Here is a 26,264-nt window from a genome sequence, read left to right as displayed (position 1 = left end):
GTGGTTACCATGGTAACACGTTGGCCCAGCGCATCAATGGAAGGTTAGGGTTTTTACATTATATATTTAATAGTTCATCACAAATAAAAATTCATATTCTTCACCTAATTTGTCGTAAACGCGTGTACACGCACATTTCCCCCATCAAGGAGTCTGTGAAGTGCGAGCCCAGACACAGTAAACTTGAAATGAACGCCACATTGCACACACCACTGTGCAGTGTGTCGTTCTCCTCCCGTTCCCCAACACCACAAAAGCCTTGAAGGCAAAAAGGCAGCAGCCCACACTGGATGCAGAAACAGCACCCGACTACAGTGGAGCTTGGCAATGCTCGACCGTGAGCGGAAACAAGCATGTTCCTGCACGCGCTATCATTTAGTGTGCCCCTCACAGCAAGCATCAGCTTAGACTAAACATGCTTATGCAAACGAAGAATTTGCCCATTTGGCCAACTTGATTTCTTGATGGATCCTATCGTGTTTATGAACGCACGGGGGGGATGGTTGGGGGGACCTGGGGGTGGTGGGGGATTGGACAGCAAACCCACGAGAGCAAGACGATAAGAACAATTGGGAACTACTGGCAAAGCAAACATTCACATTGTTGCATTACATCTAGAGTCAGCTGATCATGAACCACCCCCATGACCTCTTTAGTTGAGGTCACGACAAGCCAAACAAAGTCAAAACCACTTGAGCACCTTGCATGTGCACATCATTATCAGTATTATTATCAGTAGTATTATTAACAGCTCAAGACACAAATACATTCAATGTTTTTCTTTTCTGTTCAACGTCCGAGATTTCTGCACATCGGCTTCTGGTGCCATTGAAGGTTGCATGATGTAGAAAGAAGGTGTCCCCGAAAAGTCTCACTTCGGTCTGAAGGCGGTTTCGATCGTGTCGTTTCTAAAAGATGGCTGTACTCTGCTGCGTGCAAGCAACGTGTAGACACTGTTTATGACAAAATGACATAATTGTAGGCTCTTTCATTAGCACAGCAGGCCAGTGGAGGAGCGATGCGAGTGACACCGCTTCGGAAAAAAAATGCACAGTAAGGAAACGCAAAACTGTTAATCCTTGCCGCCTACGCCACAGTCAGGACAGCGGGTGCCGGCAGATAAGAGGACGGCATCTCCTCACTCGCGGCGGTCAAGGTTAGGGGCCGGAAAAGATCGTCGGTTGCCTGGCGATTCTGCTTCAGGAGTCGTACAGTTGACATCCCGTGTTCCTAAAGCGGCACGACCACAAGCGATTACAAACTCCAAATGCGCGCTCGTACAAAAACCACGCTGTATCCTATAGGTTGGATATCATTGGCGTTGGGTAGAATACTTGCATGTGCAAAACCATTACTTTTCAGGAAAACTAAATAACTACGTCTTCATTAACGCTGCATCATCAAAGAGCAAGCAATTTACAACGCTCAGTCATTTGGAAGAATAACAGTCCCACGTGTGGACTGAACAACAGTATCAATTGGTGAAGAAATATTCAATTGAACAGATTTGGGTAAGTCACTGATGGTGTAGTGGTACGCTCGTCTGACTTTGGTGCGGGCAGCGTGGGTTCAGTTCCCACTCAGTGACAGTGTGAATGTGAGTGCGAATTCTTGCTTGATGTACAGCTTAAGCTGTTCAACAGTCCGGGGTCTCCGTTGTCGTATTTTACGCTTCATAATGCGCCACACGTTTTCAATGGGAGACAGGTCTGGACTCCAGGCAGGCCGGTCTAGTACCCGCACTCTTTTACTACGAAGCCACGCTGTTGTAACACGTGGAGAATGTGGTTTGGCATTGTCTTGCTGAAATAAGCAGGGGCGTCCGTGAAAAAGACGTTGCTTGGATGGCAGCATATGTTTATCCAAATCCTGTATGTACCTTTCAGCATTAATGGTGCCTTCACAGATGTGTAAGTTACCCATGCTTTTGGCACTAACACAGCCCCATACCATCACAGATACTGGCTTTTGAACTTTGCGTCCATAACAGTCCGGATAGTTCTTTTGAACCTCGCCCCATCTTTGCTTGTAAATGACTGAGCAATTCAGTGAAGCTCCTTTTATACCCAATCATGGCACCCACCTGTTCCCAATGAGCCTGTTCACCGGTGGGATGTTCCAAACAGGTGTTTGATGAGCATTCCTCAACTTTCTCAGTCTTTTTTGCCACCTGTGCCAGATTTTTTGGAACATGTTGCACCCATAAAAATGTTATTTGCTAAAAACAATAACGTTTATCAGTTTCAACATAAAGTATCTTGTCTTTGTAGTGTCTTCAATCAAATATAGGTTGAACATGATTTGCAAATCATTGTATTCTTTTTTTTATTTATGTTTAACACAACGTCCCAACTTCATTGGAATTGGGGTTGTAGTAGTGGCTCAGAGTTTGTGTGTCCTATGTAACTATGGAAGGAGGTTGGCACGCCACATTCGGCTAATTCGAAGAAAAACAAAAAGAAAATTCTAAATTTAGAAAGTTAAGAAAAACCAAACAAAGAAAAATTAAAGACAAGAATATAAAGTAGAGGGTAAGAAGAACAAAAAGAGAAACAACATAAGGAAAAATAAACCAAAAACAAATAAAAAGAAGCCAAAAGAAAAGGAAAGAAACTGAGGAAGGGGAATTGGGGGAGTGGGGACTGGGGCAACATACAGGAGTGCTGTTTGAGGACGGTGCATTTATCCTGACCCTTGCAGGTCAGTAACTCATTTCCTTACCCTAACCCGGACAGGAAGGGTTCAGCCCTCGTTTCCTAACCCTAACCTTCTCTTCCCATCTACACCATGGTCAAATAATTTATACCCTGCCCCTAAACTTCTAGCCTTACTGCCTTTCCACCTGGTCTCCTGGACACACAATATATCAACTTTTCTCCTAATCATCATGATGTCAACCAACTCCCGAGATTTTCCTGTCATAGTCCCAACATTCAATGTCCCCGCATTCAGTTCTAGGCTCTGTGCTTTCCTCTTCTCTTTCTGCTGAAGAACCCGCTTTCCGCCTCTTCTTCTTCGACTTCGACCCACAGTAGCTGAATTTCCAACGGCGCCCTGCAGGTTGACAGCGCCGGTGGCGGACGTTGTTAACCCGGGACACGACGATCCGGTATGGAATTCTTTGGATGAACGCTCATATTTGTTTGGCAAAGTTTGAAGCCGGATGCCCTTCCTGACGCAACCCTCTGCATTTATCCGGGCTTGGGACCGGCCTACAGTTGGCACTGTCTTGTGCCCCCCATAGGGCTGCATTTATATATATGCATGCATACGTGCACATTGTATGTATGTCGAGATAAATTATTAAATATATTGATTTATATACTTAACCGAAGCGTAAGTAATTACTATCTATATGGGTATAAATGTGTTTATATGTCTATTGCAATATGAATTTCAATCTGAAAATGTTGGGAGATAGGTGGTGCTTTGGCCACAACCCCTGACCCTTTTCTGTTTTGTTTTTTGCTATACTGCACTCTGCTGGTTGATTTTTGCATAGGTCCCTTCCAATTCTTTTTCTTATTGTACGGAGGTTGACAATCCTATCCACACAGAGTTTAAACTTTAGTAAATATGGGTTTGAATAAAGTAATGAGTAACAATAGATATGTGATACTTCTGCCCATGCCTGGGATGTTTTTACATCCCATTCTCCTTGAACCTAACCCTAGGAACACTTCATTAACACACACTATATGATGACACAGTTGTCATAATTCATCATTTTCTTTATTTTTTTGTATTAGGGAATTTATTCTGTTCATGTAGTCAGATAGAGTTGCAAGGAGCGCAGTAAGTCCTCTTTTACATATTGCCCCCTACTGAGACACCACTGAAATGCCTTTTGTTAGAGGCAAAATTTAAAGCACATGCAGTTGGATGTTAAAATATCAGGAAAAAGTTGTTACACTTAAAGCTTGTGCTGAAAGTTCTACATATCCAATCTGAAGATTGAAACATAGTTATTGCCCTTCACACTATGTATGACTCAGCACTATATGCTTTCACAGGACGGTGCAAAAGTGTCCAAGGTCACATGGAACCGCTTTGCATGAGGTCGGACAGTGGTTGGCTCATGTTTGGGATTGTCAGGTGAAGTGATTGAAAGCAGATGGAACCAATCCCACTGGAACAACATTGATAAAACGTCAAATAGTTATGAGAAATTACTCTCTCCATTTTTGATATTCCTGGCCTTCATTTATGGCGGGGAACTTGAGCCACCATCAAAGGGACCACCCAGTGACCAGGTGGGGACCACACGGCAACAATCAGGCAACCACACGGGGAGCACCCGTTAACCATGCGAGGACCACCTGGCGACCATTAGGCAACCACCAAGCAGTCACTGGACATTCACAATGAATTCTTGTAGGGGCCACGCCATTATGTCACTTCCTGTTTGTTGTGACATCATGGCATTCTGTCTGTGTCCTGCAGTCCAGAACAGGGTGTGGGGGGGGATGAGGCTTAGCTGTTGGTCAGTGATATTCTTTTAGAAGCCATCAGAGCGCGTGGAGCAGTAACCTTTGACCCTGTCAATCATCTGGCTGACGGGAAGGACAGACGATGATGACGAGATGGACGCCACCTTTGAGGAAAAAGGGCTGGTCTGATTTTGTTTTTCTGCCAAGACAAAGAAGATGAAAATGTTTAAGTCCCAACTACAACTTTATTTAGGATGTGTTGGGTATCACTCCATATCCAGCCTTCCAAGAGGCACAGCATTTGGACAGCCATTTTAGACATGACATTAAAAATTTATTTGAGAGATTTTCAGAAAATATATTCAACTCCCACATAACTGGGGCTCAGCTAATTTGCTAATTCACAGATTGGCAGATTTTAAAAGATAAAAAATTATCCTACTTGGGCAGTTCGGTTGACAGCTATGCATTACACTTACAATACTCATCTCTGATTGTCAGTGAATTAGTCAAACTCAGTTTATCAGCAGCGACACCTTGTATGTATAATATATAAAAATAATTACTCAAACAAATAGAGGAATGTATAACTAAGAAAAACAATCTATAGTTAAAGTTCCTAACACCAACATACTCACTAAAATTGGCATTCATCAACATGATAGCTGAACGGATATAAGAGCTCGAGCAACAATTTGGCCTCCTCAGGGGTGTGCAGCAGCGCCACCCCTGAGGGTATTCAAGTCAATCCGCTGGACATGACATGATCTCCCTGCATCCTAATGCAATCTGCTTTCTGGACCACGTTTCTTTACAAAGCACACTAAAGGAACACACTAAGGTCAGTTAGCTGGACTCCAATAATCTTGGAGCAGATCCTGACTATCTGATTCAAACTGATCGTGTCTTTCACAGACAGATCATCAAATCCACAAATGAAGGAAAAATGTTAAAGACTCTGAATAAAATACTGTTAAATATACAAAATGGTTTTAGATACACTAAAAGATATGAGCTTCCATATCAGGTCGATTCTTTATTGTCCCCGCATTACTCATAACTCTGCATTTTTGTCAAACTTAAGATACGGTTTCATACATTTCCACGGTTTGGACTGCCTCACTATATATCTGGCTTTTTGGCATCTATTATTTCTGAAATCAATAACCAAACCCTTTGCTTATGTTAAATTCTGTCCAAAGAAATTGTCATCGCACTATTTGATAAAATCATTTCAAAAGGAGCTAGGCCAGGATCAGACAGTCGATCCTGAAGAAGAGACAGCATGGCGTTGCCGTCGGGAAATTTGACCAAATGACTGCCCTCTTTTGAAAGCTCTCTCTGTACATGATTAAAAAAGGTAATGGTGAAAGAACACAGCCCTGAGGGGAACCAGTGATAGAAATGATGGAGGTAAACATGTGGCCATTAAGGAAGACACACTACACTCTGTTAGAAAGTTTCAAAGCAACAAAAAGGTCTGATCTAGGAGCATGAAATAGCAGCTAGCCGTTCAATTAAGATATGGGGATGCATCTTATTAACAGCGGAAGATTAGTCAGCAAATTAAAGTCTCACATGGGATTTGGGTTTTTCAAGGTGCTTTAGTGCTCGGTCTAACATGTAAAGTTCCGCATCATCAACACCTTTCTCAGTTTTATAGGCAATTTGAAGTGGATTTAGCCTGCCATCAATTTAGAAAACCACTTTTTCTTGGATTATTTCAGTTTTTCATCACAATACATGTTACTGCAACTGGTCTGAAAAGTCATTAAAGTCTTGATGATTTAACTTTGGAACAGGAATAATAGTGGATGTTTTCCATATTTAGGGCAAGAAACCACTCTGCACACATCTTAAAAAATACTGTGAATATCCCGCTGAGATGACCTGCACAGTGACGCAAAGTGCGTCCAAAGTTGCCATCAGGACCAGATGCTTTCCTTACTGAGAGAGTCCATTTCAAGGTTTAAGAGACATCCCCAATGTAGTAATATTGTATAACAACTCCCAATTGTTCAAAAGGGGAAAAGAATAAATTAAAAGCACTGGACAGGTATGCCCCTATTTTTGCTCTCCCCAGAGGTCAAACCGTAACCTACAGAGGACACTTGTAAGTACACATCTCGTCAAAATGTTTCAATGATAAAAAATACAAAAAACATGTCAAGCAATACAATCAATAAATAAATGATAAAACCTAAAATTTTCCAATTTAATGGCACCTGATATCTTCTTTATCCACCTGCCGTGAGAAGGATGTTGAGGATCTTTCCAGTTGAGGAGTACGACTCGTCTGGACAACAGGGTGACTAAGTTAAGAACGGTCTGCCGGATTTTTGAGACAGGCAACTGGTTGAAAGGGTGCACCAAACGAAGGTAAAAATGGTTCTGGAGAGCTCAGTATTATATGCTGAGTTTTAAAGATTTCTTTCCACAATGTGGCAAGCCTGGGACAGGACCAAAACATACACTGTAGGAAGATTACACACCTGGGTTGTATTGGGCAAAATCTGACATAACTTCAAACTGGTGGTGTGAGTTTTGGGCACAACTTTACACTTTAGGAGTCTGCATCTTGCACAAATGGAAGAGGAGCCAACTAATCATGACCCCAGTTGCCAGAATTCATGAGGCAACGTGGGTGGGCCCGACCCCACCTCTCGATTGGGCAGGTGGGGGGTCCTCAGCCCCCGCGGTGCAGGCACAGCAATTACAGGACACTTCTGACGGTCATTTTGGATGTGAAACGGTGTCAATTCTCTTGCATGTGTCCGCAGACACACATCTCCCTATGGCTTATTAGCTGGATGTGGGGCCACTCACTCATTTCAGTAAATAACTTATGACTATGTGAATGTCTTGGGTATCCCCTTACTCACACTCTGGTCCTATAGATGTTTATAATTTACAACCCCAATTCCAATGAAGTTGGGACGTTGTGTTATACATAAAAAAAAAAAAAAAAAAACAGAATACAATGATTTGCAAATCATGTTCAACCTATATTGAATTGAATACATGACAAAGACAATATATTTAATGTTCAAACTGATAAACTTTATTGTTTGTAACAACAATTGGTGTCCTCAGTTCCCAAACCTTTATTGAATGTTGTTAAGAGAAAAGGTGATGTAACACAGTGGTAAAGAGGACCCTGTCCCTGCTTTTTTGGAACCTGTTGCAGCCATAAAATTCTAAGTTCATGATTACTTGCTAAAAACAATAAACTTTATCAGTTTCAACATTAAATATCTTATCTTTGTAGTGTATTCAATTAAATATACGTTGAACATGATTTGCAAATCATTGTATTCTGTTTTTTTTTTTTTAACACAACATCCCAACTTCATTGGAATTGGGGTTGCACTATAAAATTCCACTCTTGGTTGTATTTTGTTTGTGTTCTGAGTTCAAGTAAGCCTCTGTCATCTAGAACTCAAAATTTCATAAAGTGTAGCAACTTTCAGATTACGTGACTGATAAAAAGGTTTCTCGTCACGTTCCCTAAATTTTATCCACATAAAATTATGACGTGGTGCCCCTTTATTAGAAAAATAGTTTGGTTTTAACTATTAAACTTCAAATTACGCTAAACCGGAAGTAACGCAGGCGTCGCTTGGTGGCTAAAAATTTCTGTCACTTCCAACAGTGAGCTCAACTGTGGCGTTAACGTAGCTTCGCTGTCTTTGGGGTTTTATATAAAAAGGGTGTAGTTAGATGCCAAAGTTGTTGTTGGGTCTCATTTTTGAGTTGGGAAATGAAAATAAATGTCACTCAATGTTGAAAATGCAGATTTTCAAATGTAAACAGGATGGCTTTTTAAATCATGTTGTTCAAGTCAAAATCAAGTGAAATCTTGCATAACCTTTAGCCAAGCAAATCCCAAGTCCTAAAATTGGTGAGTTAAGTGTGACTCGAGTCATGTTATGTGACTCAAGTCCCACTTCTCTGTCATATTCTATGACATCATCAACAACTGCCACTCATTGTGTGATGTTAATTATAAATGTGTGATGGTGTGCGTGTGTGAGAGACACCTGCATTGTTGAAAGGCGTCAGTCTGACTTTGGAGGTCCAGTAGGCAGCGCTGGAGCCAAACGAGCCTGACGACAAGGACTGTACGGCCTGCTCCGAAGCCGCCTTCTTGGTGTTGTTGGTCGGCGTTTTACTCCAGTCTGACACACATTTAAGTCATGTGACCACTGACATCCTCATCATCCTCATCCACCTCCTTGTCGTCCTCATCATTCTTGTTTGAAATTTCAATACAGTGAAGCACCGCTACATTGCAGATTTGTAAGCCGTCATTATTAATGACTTTTTATAGTATACAGTCTAGTCCAAATTTCCGGCTCCACGCCTTTAGTGTAGTACCAGGTCACGCCACAGCATGCTGGGCAGCACTGAGGTCTACGGGAAGACATGCGGCATAATTAACAAAAAGAGGAGGACACCCCTTCAGTGTAATATACTCATTCCCACAGAGAAGAGAGAGTATTGTTGTACGCTCTGTTTGCATGTCTTGCCGCTCTGTGTTTCTTAAAGTTGCAGTTGTTGGAAATTAAGCTAATTTCCTGTAGCCTATCGTATTTCACATTGTATATTAGATAGAATTAACATAGCCAACTTTAGTCATTACTGTATGTTTTAGTTGAATATTTTGGTGTTTTCGTTTCTTCAATGGGTTACTTTACAGTAAACTCCAACGGAGTGCCCAATAAACAGATTGAAGCAAGCACACTTGCCTCTTATTTGGAAACCTGTGAGTGAGTAATTTTTTCGTTTCCTCAAAGTGACACTGATGATAAGGTTAGGGTTATGGGTTTCTTCCCATTTCTTGAGCGCAAGAGAGTGAGAACGGGAGTTAAGGAAAACTTTAAAAAGTGAATTTTGAGGTTAAATGTGTTTAAAGCATGCGGGAAAGGGCGTCTGTCTTTCAGCAATATCATGATAATACAGATAATCAGGATTATTTTTGGTCATGGTAATCGGGGAATTAAATTTTTATACCATTTCATTTGTGGTTGTAGTAAAAAGTATTCTTAAAAGTCTGCGTGTTGAGAATTAGTGCTTGTGCTAAAACCCATTAAGCAATGCATCTGGTTCATCCAACATTCTTGTGATCTCCATATAAAATAAAAACAATTCATTAATTAAAAGATGGGCTATGAAACAGCGGTTAACTTTGTACACTGCCCTGCCCTAAACTCCTGAATGCAATCATGACATTCTGATGTCCGTTTATGAGGTTTGCAAGATTGATTAGAATTGGAAATGCCCATAATGCCCTTTTTCAAGCTATTCTATGTAGTCTTTTACACCTGGCAATTGAGATGGCCGGATTTCTAATTTCTATTTGATATGTGAATAAACCTTCCTCTGATTGGATCGCTGTTATTCCTAATTTAAATATGGAAAACAGCTTTGCTCTGATTGGTTCTTGGCGATATTGCTGTGTCTTGCATTCATAGCAACGTCGTGATTAGATCCTTTGGCGTCTTTTCTACTATCATTGTGAAGCAGAATTCACCAAGCACTCGTTGGATTGTTGGCCCACTAAACAGACATGTGAGCTGAAAGGGGACATGGATGAAAATAAAAAGAGAGAGAGGGGGGGGCCATTTTGAGGTTTAGGCTCATCCTCCGCTCCCATTCACATAACCGGTGCAGGACATTCATTGCTCATGCACATTTTGGCAACAGTGACCATAATCTTCACTATTTCATTCACAGGTACATTATTTAAAAAATATATCAATATAGTTAAGTATTGCTGTAAAACACAACACATGTATACTTTATAGACTCAAAGCTGGCAACCTATAGAAATTCACACCCAGAACAATTTGTCTAAATTTGTCTGAATTTCCGTATTTTCAAAATTTGGCAAGATAAGCGGAAGAAAATGGCTGGATGGCAAGAAAATTATTGCAGAACAGTTAAGGTATATTATAGAATAGGTTAAAATAATTCTGCATAGTGTTCAACTGCACAACATAATTACTTTATTGCATCAGCCTTGTAATGGCGGACGCAGTTGCATCCTGAATCGAAGTATATGTGATTTCGACGTGACATCATTAAAAATATGTGTCTATGGATTAATTCGCCTTTGGGCCTGATCCCGCCCCTCGATTGATTGGGTGGGGTCCTCAGCCGCTGCGGTGTGGCCACAGCAATTACAGGACACTTCTGTGCATGTAAAACGGTATCAAGTCATTTGCATGTATCCCCAGGCACACACCCCTGGGACTCTTTCACTGGGTGTGGGGTCATGCACTTACTGCGTCAAATAACTCATGAATATGCAAATCGCTTGTGTATCCCCTCACTTATACTCTCGTCCTGTACACTTTTATAATTTACATAATTAATGCCACCACAGCCGGGTTCATGACCCTTGTCCTCCATGCTTCTTCTCCTGTCCTTGCCCTGTTCTATCTTGTCCTGTCCTTCCCTCACAGGGTGTAGCACTACAGCCCCATGCAACACTCATATTTAACGTTTCATTGTTGTAGATAATGTAATGATTTGCTTCTCTCATCCTGTTTACAGTTAATGCTTTGTCTTTTGTCTTTGTTTCTTTCTCCCTTCGAGAAACTTTGTTCTGTTCGACTGATCAAGTCTGATTCTCAATAAACCTCAATTATAATACCACAGCGGAAGCTTCAAAACTCCACTGTGACACAGTAAAACTGTTCCGGCATAAAAGGGATACAGATTTTCCATTCAGCTTGACCTAACAGCCAAACAGGACAACAAAACAAAAAAAAAAAAAAAAAAAAAAAAATCGCCTTTACCAATTATTTTTCAAACTTGGGGGGGGGGGGGGGGGACAGTCTATTAAATCAGATTAATCAGATCTCAAAAGTCAATGAAAACTCATTGTATTTTGCAAACAAATAACAATCCTGATAGATTGAATTCGGTAGTTTATGCAGAGACAATAGTTTAGATTTCTATTTTATGAAAGTACATGTCCAGATGTCTTCTCTTGCATACTATTTATATGTTTATATTTCCTATATCCACTATTGCTGCTGAAATGATTAAAATCTCCCCATTGTGGGACTAATAATGGTTATCTTACTTTCATTCATTCACTTCCCATACTGCTTCTCCTCACGCAGGTCGGTCACGGGCGTGCCGGAGCCTATCCCAGCTGACTTCACGCGAGAGGCGGGTACACCCTGAACTGGTCACCAGCCAGTTGCAGGGCACATATAAACAAACAACCCGTCACAGTCACATTTACACCTATGGGCAATTTAGAGTTTTCAATTAACCTACTAGACATGTTTTTGAGATGTGGGAGGAAACCGGAGTACCCGGAGAAAACCCACGCAGGAACAGAGAGAACATGGAAACTCCACACAGGCGACGTCGGATTTGAAACCGCAACCTCACAACTGTGAGGCAGATGTGCTAACCAGTTGTCCACCATGCTGCCGGTATCTTATTTTATATTACAATATTTATTATTAATAATATACTTTAAATCTGACCTCGCTCTCAGATGTCTCCAGTGACGTATAATTAATTCCTGGTTCAGAGGGCGTCTTGTGAAGCCGCACATTTTTTTATATTTATATTTCCAGACACATTAATTGGCCTGTTATTTGGTTCTAACTTGGACCTACGTGACAAGTGTACTGTACCTATTGTATTGAGTGGCCTCCAGTGCATCTGAAGCTCGCTCAAAACTCCAATTATGGCTCACAAGACAAAGCAAAATAATTAACCAAGAGAAGCTCGTAAGTCGAGGCAAGGTTCAGTACCACTCAATTCCTGTTCCTGTGACTTCCTGTGGAACATCTGCTTACAAATGTCCTGGCAAGACTCTGGAATTCCCTCTCTTGACTTGATGGTGATGACGGTGAGGTGTATATGATGATGTGTATGATGAAGGCTTAGGATGTTACCAGAGTTGTCCGAGAGTCTGAAGCGAGCGCAGCAAAGCGAGCGTCTCCACTGCTTCTGAACGTTCTCTTTGAGAGCGCAGTGGAAGAAGAAGATGAAGAATCCTGCATGCGCGTTCAACACCAGAAGATGAGCCAGAAGAATGAGAAGAACAAAGAGAAGAACAAGAACAATAAGGAGAAGAAAGAGAACAAGAACAATAAGGAGAAGAAAGAGAACAAGAAAAACAAGGAGAAGGAGAACAAAAAGAAGAAATAGAATCAAGGAGGATAAGAAAAACAAGAACAAGAAGTCATGGTCATATTACACGCGACAATGTGGAGCTTGGCATTTGATCCATTTATTCCAGTTGATTTTTCAGGATGTTTTTTGTTGAGAATCGATTTTTTTAGCAGGTTTTGTAGTTCAAAGCGCATTCTCGCTGATGTGCACTGCTTACACAAACAACACAGCTGCCAACAGAGAGGAGCTGGTTTACAAAAGCAGTTAGGGTTGACAACTTAGCCATTTAGCGGTTAGATTTCTCAACTTTTCACGTTATCTGCAAAGATGTTTTTTTAATTTCTACTATTTTGCAAGGTAATGGTGAGTAAAAAACGTCTTGAAAAATGTTTCAGAGGTTGTTTGGTATCATGAGAAATAATGCAAATCCCAGATTAGGAAAAACAAAAGCAAAACTTGTTTTGAATAGTGTCATGGTCATTTACTTTTTGTATTAGCAAAGAGGGAAAATTCATTCCAATTAGGAATAATTTTTTTTTTTTTGTGACAAGTTTTTTTCTTTTTCTTTTTTTTTTTTTTTATAAAGTCCATATCTTGCAGCCCTACTTGAGTGTCGTCACCTTGCAGCGAGTTGAAGATGGCGAAGAGGTAGACGAAGACGAGGCTGACTGGTCCCCAGGCAAAGAACGCGAAGGCCCACGTCATCCCAAGTAGGAAGGTCAAGCTGACCACACTGCGAAGGTTACGGACCACCTGAGCGGCGCACAGGACGCAAGCGTTAAAGGCGACAACGTGGCTAGCGCGAGCAGTATAGCTATCAGTAGCAGTATCAGCACAAGTACCAGTATGAGTACCTCTTCCCGCAGTGTGCGGTTTCCGCGCTTGCCATTGCGTCCGCAGATCTGCAGCATGACCACAATAAACATGGCCACGTTGAGCAGGAAGACGAGGCAGAAGTAGGCCACGCACGCCGTGTAGAACACCAGAGCACTTCGGATCCAGCAGCTAAGGACACAACAGCACCACACAGCCGCCATTTTGCTTACTGACGGACCACAATATCTACCACTCCTTTCACGTTTCAATGCGCAATAAAACTATGGTGCATACATTTTATGCACATCAACATTTTCAAACATTGTACACTTTGGGTGTATTATAATTCAGCATTACATCATTCTGTATGATATATCCCTGCCAATAATACGATACTTTCCCACTTTGCACGAATGTATCACTATAGCAAAATGACACAATTTATTGCTTACCATATATTACCTGTCTGACGGCACAGCAATGCTATTCAACTCAATTGTATCGTTGAAATGTTGTTCACTAAAGATTTAAAGTTTAAAAAAAGAACAAAGCATTTCAACTCGAGACGCAGGGCCGCAATGGTAAACGCCCACCTTGACGCAGCGTTGCGTTTTGAATGGCATGAACACGGCATTCAAAATGCAGTGTAAAAAGGCTTTTACGGATACATGCATGCACGCACACACGGTGTGTGGCGAGTCCTCCATTGAACCCCGGCGACTGTCTCACCGAACCACTCGGGTTTGATCGAACCCAGGTTAAGAACCACTGTTCTAGATTATTATTGATATGCAGAGTCAGCCCAATGCATAAAACAGCAAAGCACCTGCTTAGGGCCCCACGACCACCAGGGGGCCGCCCAGAGCAATTAAAAGTCAACAGAGCCTGGATTTGTAATTTTTGGGGTGCGAGGTTTTGTGATAAGATATGGGGGGGGAGATATTTGAGGAACAAAAGACTTACATACAAAAAGAAAACTGTTTGGTTTAAGGTACTATATTTTCTATTATATTTTTACCAAAGCATATTTAAGACCTAAATAATCAACTACATAGTTTTTTTTTTTAACCAATTTTGTCATATCCTCGCTTGTTCGTGCTCTGACAAGCACTGTCAACCATGGGAGCTTAATAGACAGGTGTGTGCCTTTCCGAAACATGTCCAATAAACTATATTTACTACAGGTAGACTGCAATTAGGCTGTAGAAACTTTGAGGATTATCATTGGAAACAGGACCGACACCTTAACTCAATCTTGACCTTAACGGTAAATGCAAATCTATCAATCGAACGATCGGTCGGTGGGTCAGCCGGTCGGTCCGTCTGTCAATACTTACAACTGTGACGATCCTTCACCAAAATGGTCGCCGCCATACTCCTGGGGTCCGTATGAGCGTTTATCCACCACCAGGACCAATCCCACCAGCACGGCGGGAATGCCTGGAAACACAAGATAAGAGTGGACTTTTGTGGCGCCCCCCCGTTGGGGTGAGGCTGACAGGAAAGAAAAAAAAAAAAGCACATTTGGAAAGCAGTTTGAACTTTTTTCCCCCCATATCCTTAAGAGGGAGGCTACTAGTATGTGGCACATGCCAACTGCTTGGGCCTAGTCGAGTTACTCGCACAGTACAGCAGTTTACTAGAAAAGTTTAATTGCGTACTAGCCAAATGTGGCGCTAGTAGTACAATTTGTTTTTGGTGGTGCACCCTAGTTGTTCCACTCGTACGCTAAATTGTCTTACTTGTGAAGACCAAATGTGCGAGTACGAGTATGGACCTAGAGCTGGTTTTGAAGGAACTGGAATAAATGCTCAAAGTGTTTCCCACATGCGGGAAAAGACTCACCCCAGCCCAGTAGGCAGAACTTGAGGATGTATCTGTGCACGTACGTGTTGAACACTTTGACCAGCGCGATGTACATGTGCACCGACTCCAGGCCCATCCACGTGAACGACGTCAAAAGGAAGTAGTGAAGCAGCGCGGCCGCCGCCAGGCATAGAGCCTCGCTGCGTTGCCACGACAACCAGCCATTGAGCAAGAAGCTCATGTTGAGGAGCAGCAGCGACGCACTCAAATTCATCAGAATCTTGGACGGGTAATCTCGACGCAGCTTCCTGCACGATACAGCCCACAACACTTGAGTCCAGTAGAATACAGTAAACCAGAGTCAAATATAGTACAGCTCATCAGAGTAGAGTAGTATAAGTGGAGTAATATCCAGTAGAAAACCAAATATAGCGTACACCAGAGCTCACTCGAATACATTTGCAGAGTACATTACTCGTTATTTTGACTAAAACTTTCAACCTTTACAGTAAACCTCACTCCTGCAAATTGTAGGTTTGAAAGTGCTTGTTTTATTGTCTTTTCACGGTGTACATGCAAGTCTGACTTTACAGTGCGTGTAATTAACGGCAAAGAGGAGAGGAAGAGAAGGTGCCCGTCTAGGATCCAATAGTAGTCATTGTTCCCACGTCGCAGAGAGAAGATATGCCTGTGAGTACTGTCGTATGCTCTGTTTGCTGTCTGTGTTAGAGTAGAAGTTGTTTGAATCCATGCCGTTTCTGTTAGCCGTCTATGGCGTTTCACATTATATGTCAGCATTAAACTAGCAGACTGTTACTAGACAAAATGATATAGTTGATTGAACTTGTTGGTGTCTGGAAAGTGATAAACGGGGATTCGCTGTACTTTAAAAAAGTAAACTTCCTGTGTGGGCAGAGCTTGGCCACTCACTCGAAGGCGACGTAGGTGAGCAGCGTGGCGGCTGAGAAGATGGCCGACACACCGCAGCCAATGAAGGTGATGAAGGTCAGGATGCGGTTGTTACGCCGGTCGATGTGCGGTGACACTCCTGAAATGTCCTGAATGCAAAAAACTATTGGCACAAACCAACATGTCCGGCGATCACCGCAAATCAGTATGGCCGCCGCCTGTCACTCACCATCAGGATGCCAAAGTGCGTCAGGTGGTCGCACAGGCAAACCGTTTTGTTGACGGCAGATTCTTCGGACACGCGGCAGCCATCGCCATTCCAGCCTCCGGCACCACCTGGAGGACAGGCATGCACACAGAGGCACGATGTCATCACACTGCTGCCTTAACGACAGTCGCATCATCATCATCATCATCATCTAAATTCTCCTCATCACTATCGTCACTGTATAAAAGTCTCCCAGACATTGTGTGGTGTTGTGTTCTCACAATTGCATTTTGTATTGTGTCAGGTGCACATGCACATTTGAGTCCGGAAGTTCGGCAGAAAACAGCTCAAGTTTAACAGCCCTCGTTTACAGCTTAGTTTCGCTTGACACAGTTCATTAGCACAAAGTAAGCTTACATGTTCTTTATTGTGTATTATATGTATATTTTTTTAGCACGTATGTTGTTTTATGGTGCTTATATGGAGTCTAAAAGGTCATCGCGGCACAAAGCATTTAGCTGGAAGCCGCCATTAGCAATGTTTTCTGTCTGCCACTAGAAGTGCCCCTACATGATCACAACGCATCACTGCATCGCAGTTCTTCAAAATGAGTGTGAACGATTCACCTTCAGATTGCCAGTGTTTTATATTTTAGCATCTTTTATGGGGATTTTTTTTCCCCAAGGATGTTTATGTCGTAGTCCTATTCTGCCTTTGTATAAGTTATTTGTGTTATCAGTTTCAATATTATGCACCTCCTTATGGTTATGTGATTTCAGACGCTTTATTAATTTATCTATCATTTATTATCCTCCATCTGTTATCTATTCCCTATCATCAATCACCTATCATCGACCATCTATCACCTGTTTAAATAAATCCAATTGAACCTTAAGGGGCTGAACAATACACCACCCCATCTTGAAGATCCAGCCAAATAGCCTCCCCAAAAATCATCATCACAATTCTCCTGTTCTTCCTCCTCCTACTCATCATCCTCATCCTTATCATAACCATCATCATCCTTATAATCACTGACCATTCATGCTGAAGTCCCAAAACATGCACACTGGACTGAGGATGGTCTGCAAGGAGAAGATCGGTCGTCATGGCAACACAAGTCAAAATGGTCTTTCGAGGTGCGATCTTTGAGAAAACAAGAAAGAAAAAGAAAGAAAGGCGAAAAGAAAAAATCTGACTTGAGGTGACAAATGAGTGATGTGGATCTCCACAGGATCCTGCAGGTTGCTGATGCTGCGGTTTCCAACGCTGCTCGCCACCACATAACTGATGAGCGCGCGGCCGTCCTGCTCCAGCTGACGGATAACATGACGGACATGACACACGTTAGAGACATTCGGCATTTGAGGTACCTCAGAGACATGACATACATTAGAGACCAGAGGTGGCAAAAGTTCTCATACGCTGTACTTGAATAGAACTACAGATTGTAAGAAAAGTATTGGAGAGGAAAAAAAAACACCTGGTAAAAGCAGTGATTTAACTCTTGCACTTAAGTAAAAAAAGTAAAGACTCTAATGTACTTAAATGCAAAAGTAAAGATAGACTTACTTTCAATTATGTACTACATATATATATATATATATATATATATACATACATATATATACACAGTACATCCCAATTCTGATAACTTGGCCCAGTGGAAAGAAACATGGTGTTGGCTTAGACTTTTCTGCTATCACAACAACATGTTGCAGGAGCCTTACCAACATTGTAATCTGACTTAGAAAATGTCAAATAAACCAATGATAACTGAAGAAAAAATAAAATAAAATTTCTGATTAATTTTGAACGCCAGCACTTCATGTTTTTTAGGCTATGCATTCGACACAATCAATCTATTCCTCCACCCCAAGACCTCGATCAATCATTCAAGATCGCAACTGCAGTTGACTTTCCCCTCCATTGTTAAAAATACACTTATGTGATTTTCAGACTCATTTTGAATGCCATAAATCCATGTTTTTTAGGCAACGTATTCCACACACTCAATCTGTTTATCCACCATCAAGATCTTAATCAATCATTCAAGATCTCAACTGCAGTTGACGTTCCCCTCAATCTTTAAAAATACACGTTTTTTTCTGATTCTTTTTTAACACGAGGAATTCATGTTTTTTGGCAACGCATTTGACACAATGAATCAGTTTATCCGCCCCCAAGATCTCAATCAATCCTTCAAGATCTCAACTGCGGTTGACTTTCCCTCGCTCTTTACTAAGGGTGGAACGGTTCACACCTTGGTTTTCAGTTCGGTTAGGTACACGTTTACTCAGGAAAATCAATTGTCTTGTATAGTTGGGTTAAAAGTATGTTCACAGCATAATTATTATCATTAATAATTATTATTATTATGCAGTGCACTAATATAGCGCTTTTCTAGACACACAAAGACGCTTTACAATTGCACACATCATACATTCACTTCACAGTCACACCTCTCACACCTGCTAAGCTACGTGTAGCTACAGCTGCCTTTGGGCAGTCTGATGGAAGCGTGACTGCCATTCTTCGCCTACGGCCCCTCTGACCACGGCCAATCATCTAAGCACATCTATTCATGGGCGATGTGGGTAAGTGCCCTGGGACACAACCACGACTTGCCCGGGCGGGGATATGAACAGATTCCCCTCTGGTTTCAGGGCATACTGTTATCCTCTGCGTCACACCGCTTGCGAGCAATTAGCATCGTTGTTGTGACTGTATTATACTTATTTTGTATTAAATATATATTTGATGTTTTATCTATGCCAGCGGCATATAAGAATCAAAATCATCTTTATTTTGCCAAGTATGTCAAAAAAAAAAATACAAGGAATTTGTCTCTGGTAGTTGGCGTTGCTCTAGTACGACAACAGACCGTCAATTGACAGAGAATACTTTTGAGACATAAAGACATTGAGAAAAACAGTCACTGAGCAATAAAAGGTTGCTGGTAATGCCGGTACAATTTTTTAGGGTGAGAGGCAGAATAATTCAAGTTACAATAAAACTGTGTATCCATCCACCTGTTGCAAATCATACAACGGAAGTCATGACTGCCTACAAATTTATCAGCTTTGTGTTCAACTAAAGCAGCCCAGATTTCCCACTGAGTACATACTGTAAACTTGTGACTAAATTGAGACAAGATCATTATTACATTATTCAGAAATTTTATTATATTTTTGTTTGGTGGTTTACCGTGAGGTTTTTCTAACGTAAAATAGGTGCCTTGGCTCAACAAAGGTCTACTGAAATCATACATGAATGAGCCTGGCTTGTGCATAAAGTTCACTCTATAAACGTCTTCTTTATGTTACTAGCGGCATTGATATATGCTTCCAGTCAGGTCCATAAATATTGGGACATGGACGCTGTTATCTTTTTGACTCTAAACAACTTCTTTCCCCCCAACCTCTTTTTCACCACAACAAAGGATTTGAAATGAAACAAACAAGATGTGCTTCGACCGCAGACTCTCAACTTTAATGTGAGGGTATTTACATCCAAATCAGGTAAACGGTATAAGAATTACAACAGTTGGTGTACATGCCTCACACTTTTTAGGGGCTAGCATGCTAGCATCGCGTATCCTCGGGTGAAGCAAAGTTTCCATCATAAACAAAAAACCTGTCATGAACATTGTGATTTCCAGCAAGTTTGATTGTTACGTAGCATTAGCACATTGGTAGCAGCATGTACAGTCCCCTCCAAAGTATTGGAACGCCAACGTCACTTCCTTTGTTTTTGTTATATACTGAAAACATTTGGGTTTCAGATCAAAAGATGAATATGATAAGTTCAGAATTGCAGCTTTTATTTCATAGTATTTACATATAGAAGACGTGTTAAACAACTCAGGACAGAGCACGTTTTGTTTGAAACCACCCACTTTTCAAGAAGAGGGAAACATCGATCAGAGCTATTGCACAAACCATACAACAATTTGTAATGTCCTGAAAAAGAAAGAAACTACTGGTCTACTGCGCACCAGACATCGAACATGTCGGCCAAGGGTATCAACAGCAGTTGATGACAGAAACGTGAGAGCTGTGAAGAAACACCCAACAGTCAGTGACATCACTGCCAACCTCCACAGGGCAGGGGTGATCCAAAACATACAACCTCATCTGTGAAGTGTGGTGGAGGTAATGTCATGGCTTGGGCTTGGATGGCTGCTTCAGGAACGGGCTCACTAGTCTTTATTGATGATATAACTCATGATGGTAGCAGCAGAATGAATTCTGAAGTCTACAAAAGCATTTGGTTTGGCTTCATCATGCAACAAGACAATGACGCAAAACACACTGCCAACACAACAAAGGACTTCATCAGGCGGAAAAAGTGGACGGTCTTAGACTGGCCAAGTCAATCACCGGACCTTAACCCAATAGAGCATGCATTTTACCTCCTGAAGAGGAGACTGAAGGCAGAAACCCCCAGAAACAAACGAATTGAAAGAGGCTGGAGTAAAGGCCTGGAAAAGCATTTCAAATGAACACTGCAACATTCTGGTCAAGTCAATGGTTCGCAGGCTTGATGCAGTTATTGCAAGTAAGGGGTATCCCACCAAATATAAAATGGTATTCACTTTAAGTTCATTTAATAATGTCTGTTCCAATAACTTTGCTCACTTGAAAAGTGGGTGGCTTCAAACAAAAGGTGCTCTGTCCCAAGTTCTTTAACACATCTAGATGTAAATACCATGAAATAAAAGCAGGAATTCTGAACTTTTGTCTCATTCATCTTTTGATCTGAAACCCATATGTCTTCAGTACACAACAAAAACAAAAGAATTGACCTTGCTGTTCCAATACTTTTGGAGTGGACTGTACGTGCGGAGGCAGCAGTGAGTGACGGGCTGCACTGACGCTCACGTTTTATGTTTTTCAAAGAATCACTTATGTGTTACTTGGAGAAACTCTTTGCTTGACGGACAGACGGACGCAGGAACCAGCGGCGCGCCCGAGCCGCCTCCGTCGGCAGACCAGAATCTGGCAAGGAGGGGCCACCGTAGGAGGACGGCTCGGACGGGGCGTCTCGCTATAAAGCAGGCGAGCCGAGCAACCAGAGCTCTTACGTTGGAAAGATAAAGACGGAGAAGTACCTTCGTAAGCCTACACCTTCCACACAGTCTGTATCTCTTCTCTCCAACGCAAGATCTCTGGTGACGTGCCCCGAAGCAATATCGCTTCTGCATCACCAGAAGACATGATGCAGATGACGTGTCCGCATTGCCATCTTGGCTAACGTGCTACTTTGCTCTGGAGTGTACACACTGCTTCACCTCCTTGGTAAATGACGGGGGAGAAAAAAATGTAATAATTTTTTTTTAAAAAGAGTTGCGCATCTTATGAAGAGAACGGAACACGTGCAGACCGAACCGAAACAGCCAAACCAAACTGTTTGGACGGTTTTCAAAAACCGTTCCACCCCTAATCTTTACATCATTTTACGTCATGTCATCAGCCGCAGAGGTGGAAAAAAGTAACCAGACTATTTTGACAAAGTAAGGAATGGAAAGTACATTACACAAATCCAGAGAGTAAAAGTGAAAAGTCATCAGTAAAATAAATAAAGCACAGATACCTGAAAAATTGACTAAAGTACAGTTGTTACTTCCCGCCTTCGTTAGAGACATTAAGCATATGACAAACATTCGAGACATGGTGAGAGTTGATGTGTGACCTGGAAGAGGCTGGTGGTGCTGAAGAACAGGAAGTTGATGCGGATCGGCAACGATGGCTTCGCCCCCGACAGCAACGAGGACGGGAGCGTGACTTGAGCCAGCGAATTGATTCGCTCTGACTCAAAGTCAATCTGAAGGGTGTGGGGCCAACAACAACAGTTTGTCAAAATCTAGTGTTGACTATTAGGAGGCAACGTAGTGGTGTTTGCGATACCTGAGGGTGGGTGGTACTACCTGAGGGTTAGGGAATTACCTGAAATTTAGGGTACTAGGGTTAGGGTACTACCTGAGAGTTAGGGGATGACCTGAGGATTAGGGTTAGGTTAGGGGTGGGGTACTAACTAAGTGTTAGGGTATTACCTGAGGGTCGGTGGCATTTGTTGGGATGAAGGCGCTGAAAGAGGTCCCATTAAAGGCAGACGAGTTAAAGGCAGACACCCCTAAAGCCAGACGTCTGGATCTGATGCTCACGCTCGAGCCTTCAAACTGCAACTTGTCCAAAAGATGATCCACCGCCTTTAATGCCCTGACAGCAAGTCACACCACAGTGTCAACACGTGCCGACGAGCCAGCATTACAATAGTTTCTCATTCAAGAAGAGCGTCACTTGTAAGAGACGAAAATAGCATCGACTGGGGTCCAGTAGAATACAATACATGGGTGTCAAAACCAGTACATTGCATTAGGAGTCCAGTCGAGCCAAGTACAGTAGAGTTCAAAAGTACAGTGTTACCTTGACTGACATGTTTAATTTATTCCATAAAGCATAAAAACTGTGCCAAAGAAATAATGTGAGTGACTCGCCGTGGCGATTCCTGACAGGGAAAAACCTAGTCACTGCATCTTAATAGAAGTAATTGTGCAACCGTTTGTCTTCTGTGTTTTGTGTCCCTCTCCACTCAAGTCATACCACAAACCAAAAACAGCCAAAGTTCTCCCAATCTTCAAATCCGGTGAAAAAGTAATTACCATCCGATATCCATCTTGCCAACTGTTAGATATATCTTAGTAGTTATCATTTATTTGCTTAGCTTGCATTAGTATTTTGCATTAGTAGCTTGCATTAGTATTATGGACAATATTTAGATAGAAAGATGTCTCGCCTTCAAGAAGATGACTCAGCAACATTTGATGGAAGGGCGCCTTGACCAAGGACGTGATCGGATGTGGTCGGGGACGGGACAGGTGTCGTCTGGTCCTATGTTTTGTGTTGTGTCTTAATGCTTAGAATATTATGTCTTGTAGAACCCTCCTATTTTCAAATAAATGTAGGAGCGACGGGGGAGATTGTTTAGAGCGTGTTGAGAGGCTGTAACCTGAACAATCTCCCATGCGCCCTCCTCATGAGTAAAATGACCAACGTCTTCATTCCTTTTGTGTTTATTCATAATAATGTTTGGTGAGATAAATCCAACACCAACCCTCTCTAAAATCCTGGAGCTAGTTGTCTACAATAGACTTAATGATTGAAATAAATTGGATATGATTGTTGCAAGGATAGTGCCACCTGCATGGCAATATTCAGTGACAACATGCAATCGATGGCCGTGATTGTGTAGTAGGAGTTTTTGGGGGGATTTGTCCAAAGCTTTTGACACAATCAATACTGACATTTTGATTAGGAAACTGCACCACAATGGCATCAAAGGTCTAGCGGCTGGAGCTTTCGTGCGGCCGACACAACCTGGAGCTGAACACGCTCAAAACGGTAGAGATGATTGTAGACTTCAGGAAATTCCATTCAAAACCGGGACCTGTTTACTCTGGGTGACCCTGCCAGGGTAATAAAGCCCCAGACTACTTGGCTCACACAAAAAACCCCACCACGATAAGGTGATGGCTTAGTGAAGAGTTCATTAAAAAACGGACTCTAAAACAAATATATTGAGGGTGATGAGAACACTTTTCTTTTTAAGTATAAACACAATAAAGAACAAGAAAGATGGAAAACTTTACTTCTGTCATAGTATTCAGCAGCTTCACACTTTGGGTGTTGGCCAGTGTTGATTTCACTAAAACCCTCTCTCACTTTCTTTTAGCAGCAAACTTAGAACATGCCATTTTCAAATAATGAAACTTACAAATATCCAGATCGCTTTTAACATTCACACTGTTAACATTGCACTTCCTGTATCATGCTCTTATTCTGAAAGTCAAACTGCACCACTTCCTAGCCATCGATGCACGGTAACTTCCACTTATTGGGGTCACATTAAAAACTAATATCTCATCCTGGTGCAACAGGTAATGGCTATTGCTAACAAGGCACTTATAATACTGTATACTTGTGTCGCTACTCACGCTGTAATTGACGAACAGCCCAACGAAACTTAGAAGCCCGTTCAAATGCTATAGACTGAGTCGCACCCTCTGCTTGCAGCCATCATGACGTCACTGGCCATGTACAAGCCATGGGAACTGACCCGCTCGACTAACCGATCGACAAGAATACTAACGTGATAAATTAAAAGAATGAACATATTTTCCACCCAATAATGAATATCTTTAGGGCCTTTTCTACAGGCTGTCTATGTATCATTGTATGGAGACAAGCCCTCGTATCTACATGCTAACCAAACCAAAAATGTGATGGAAAAACAGTTAGGTGGCAAAAAATATTAAGGGTCTATGCATTAGAGTGTATTGGACTGGAGTGGGATGAGGGTTGGGAGTACCTGTCTGAGGCAGGTGCGAGGGTGCTGTGGGGGCTGCTCATCACGTTGGAGATGATTGTGACCACGGTGGAGGCCAAGCTGGTGTTGATGTTGGCCACGTCCACCAGCTGCTGCACTTTTCCCACCACTTTGGAGACCTGCGCAGACCAATAGGGTTGATGCCATGGATGGGGCGGGACTTCCGGCAAAATATTTTTTGCCACCGCAAGTACTTCCCGGGCCCACAGTCGCCATGGTGTCAGGGTTAGATTTTTGTAAACACTATCTGCCAGTCTATGCTACAGCATGCTCCCAAAGTAAAATCAAACGGTTCAAGTTTCAGCAAACAAAAAGCAATCTCAATCATTAACCTGTGCCTGTGTGTGACGCTTCTACAGTATTAGCCCTTGAGAACAGCAGCCACACAGCACATGACACCGCTGAGCGAAGCATAGGGCAAAATGAAAAGCGACGAGGAGAACTTTTCCGATCGTGTAAACATTATGCCAACAAAAAATTTGCCAATTATATTTTGGAGCTTGTGGATGATCAAAGGCTTACTTGGAGCCAGTCAGTCAAAGAGTCGAGCCACGCTATTAAGTCATGCAAGTATGACATAACTCCTTTCAACTGCATCTCTGTGGTTTTCCCGATGTACGTGCTGTTCCAAATTTTAAACGCAATCTTACTCAGGATGGGCACATACGATTGTTACTGCTGTAAGATGGAGTGAAATAAAACAATGACTCTTGCGGTTGCTGACTTCATAATAATATTCAGTTTGCTATTAATTTACATCCTTCAGAATTATATTTTTTAGCCTTCCACTGACAAAGTGCAAAACCCTCTTTTAAATACGCAATACATGTTCAGAATATTTAGTGCGCAAAAGTACATCGACGACAAACCTGGCCGGCTGCCGTCTTGCTCTCCGTCCCTAATCAAGTGTCCAGCCTCACAGATAAAAAAACGGCTTGCTATTCGAAATCACCACGAAAGGAGGAAAAACAAGACAATGTTGTGTTCATGTAGTTTGGGTTGATAAAAGACATTAGTAAAATGTCAATGATTGTGTCGTCTCTTGTAGTTGACCAATGAAGTTGGGACGTTGTGTTAAATAAAAACAGAATACAATGATTTGCAAATAATGTTCAACCTATATTTAATTGAATACACTACAAAGACAAGACATTAAATGTTTGAACTGATAAACTATTGTTTTTAGCAAATAATCATGAACTTAGAATTTATGGCTGCAACTCATTCCAAAAAAGCTGGGACAGGGTCATGTTTACCACTGTGTTACATCACCTTTTCTTTTAGCAACATTAAATAAATGTTTGGGAACTGGGGACATTAATTGTTGAAGCTTTCTGGGGGGAATTCTTTCCCATTCTTGCTTGATGTAAAGCTTCGGCCGTTCAACAGTCCGGGGTCTCCGTTGTCGTATTTGACGCTCCATAATGCGCCACACATTTTCAATGGGAGACAGGTCTGGACTGCAGGCAGGCCAGTCGAGTACCCGCACTCTTTTACTACGAAGCCACGCTGTTGTAACATGTGCAGAATGTGGTTTGGTATTGTCTTGCTGAAATAAGCAG

General features: G+C 41.9%; 1 protein-coding gene across 1 annotated transcript in view; it reads right to left on the bottom strand.

The window, feature by feature from the left end:
* Window positions 1-3,754: 3,754 nt before the first annotated feature.
* The window catches only part of adgrg6 (adhesion G protein-coupled receptor G6), a 43,690-nt gene continuing 21,180 nt past the window's right edge, over window positions 3,755-26,264 (bottom strand). Inside the window, exons 16-29 of the mRNA XM_061703634.1 lie at window positions 24,685-24,821; window positions 22,370-22,535; window positions 22,009-22,140; window positions 17,514-17,630; window positions 17,354-17,399; window positions 16,336-16,442; window positions 16,128-16,255; window positions 15,237-15,505; window positions 14,729-14,831; window positions 13,430-13,580; window positions 13,196-13,328; window positions 12,356-12,457; window positions 8,471-8,608; window positions 3,755-4,629 (exon numbers count right to left, since the gene is read on the bottom strand). Coding sequence (XP_061559618.1) covers window positions 4,499-4,629; window positions 8,471-8,608; window positions 12,356-12,457; window positions 13,196-13,328; window positions 13,430-13,580; window positions 14,729-14,831; window positions 15,237-15,505; window positions 16,128-16,255; window positions 16,336-16,442; window positions 17,354-17,399; window positions 17,514-17,630; window positions 22,009-22,140; window positions 22,370-22,535; window positions 24,685-24,821 — 1,860 coding nt within the window. The 3' untranslated portion in view covers window positions 3,755-4,498. The remainder of the gene's footprint in view (window positions 4,630-8,470; window positions 8,609-12,355; window positions 12,458-13,195; window positions 13,329-13,429; window positions 13,581-14,728; window positions 14,832-15,236; window positions 15,506-16,127; window positions 16,256-16,335; window positions 16,443-17,353; window positions 17,400-17,513; window positions 17,631-22,008; window positions 22,141-22,369; window positions 22,536-24,684; window positions 24,822-26,264) is intronic.

The sequence above is a fragment of the Phycodurus eques genome, chromosome 18 (assembly GCF_024500275.1).
Source record: "Phycodurus eques isolate BA_2022a chromosome 18, UOR_Pequ_1.1, whole genome shotgun sequence".
In the NCBI taxonomy this organism is placed as follows: Eukaryota; Metazoa; Chordata; class Actinopteri; order Syngnathiformes; family Syngnathidae; genus Phycodurus; species Phycodurus eques.
The sequence above is the reverse complement of the archived record's forward strand: the minus strand, read 5'-3'. Positions and strand labels throughout refer to the sequence as shown.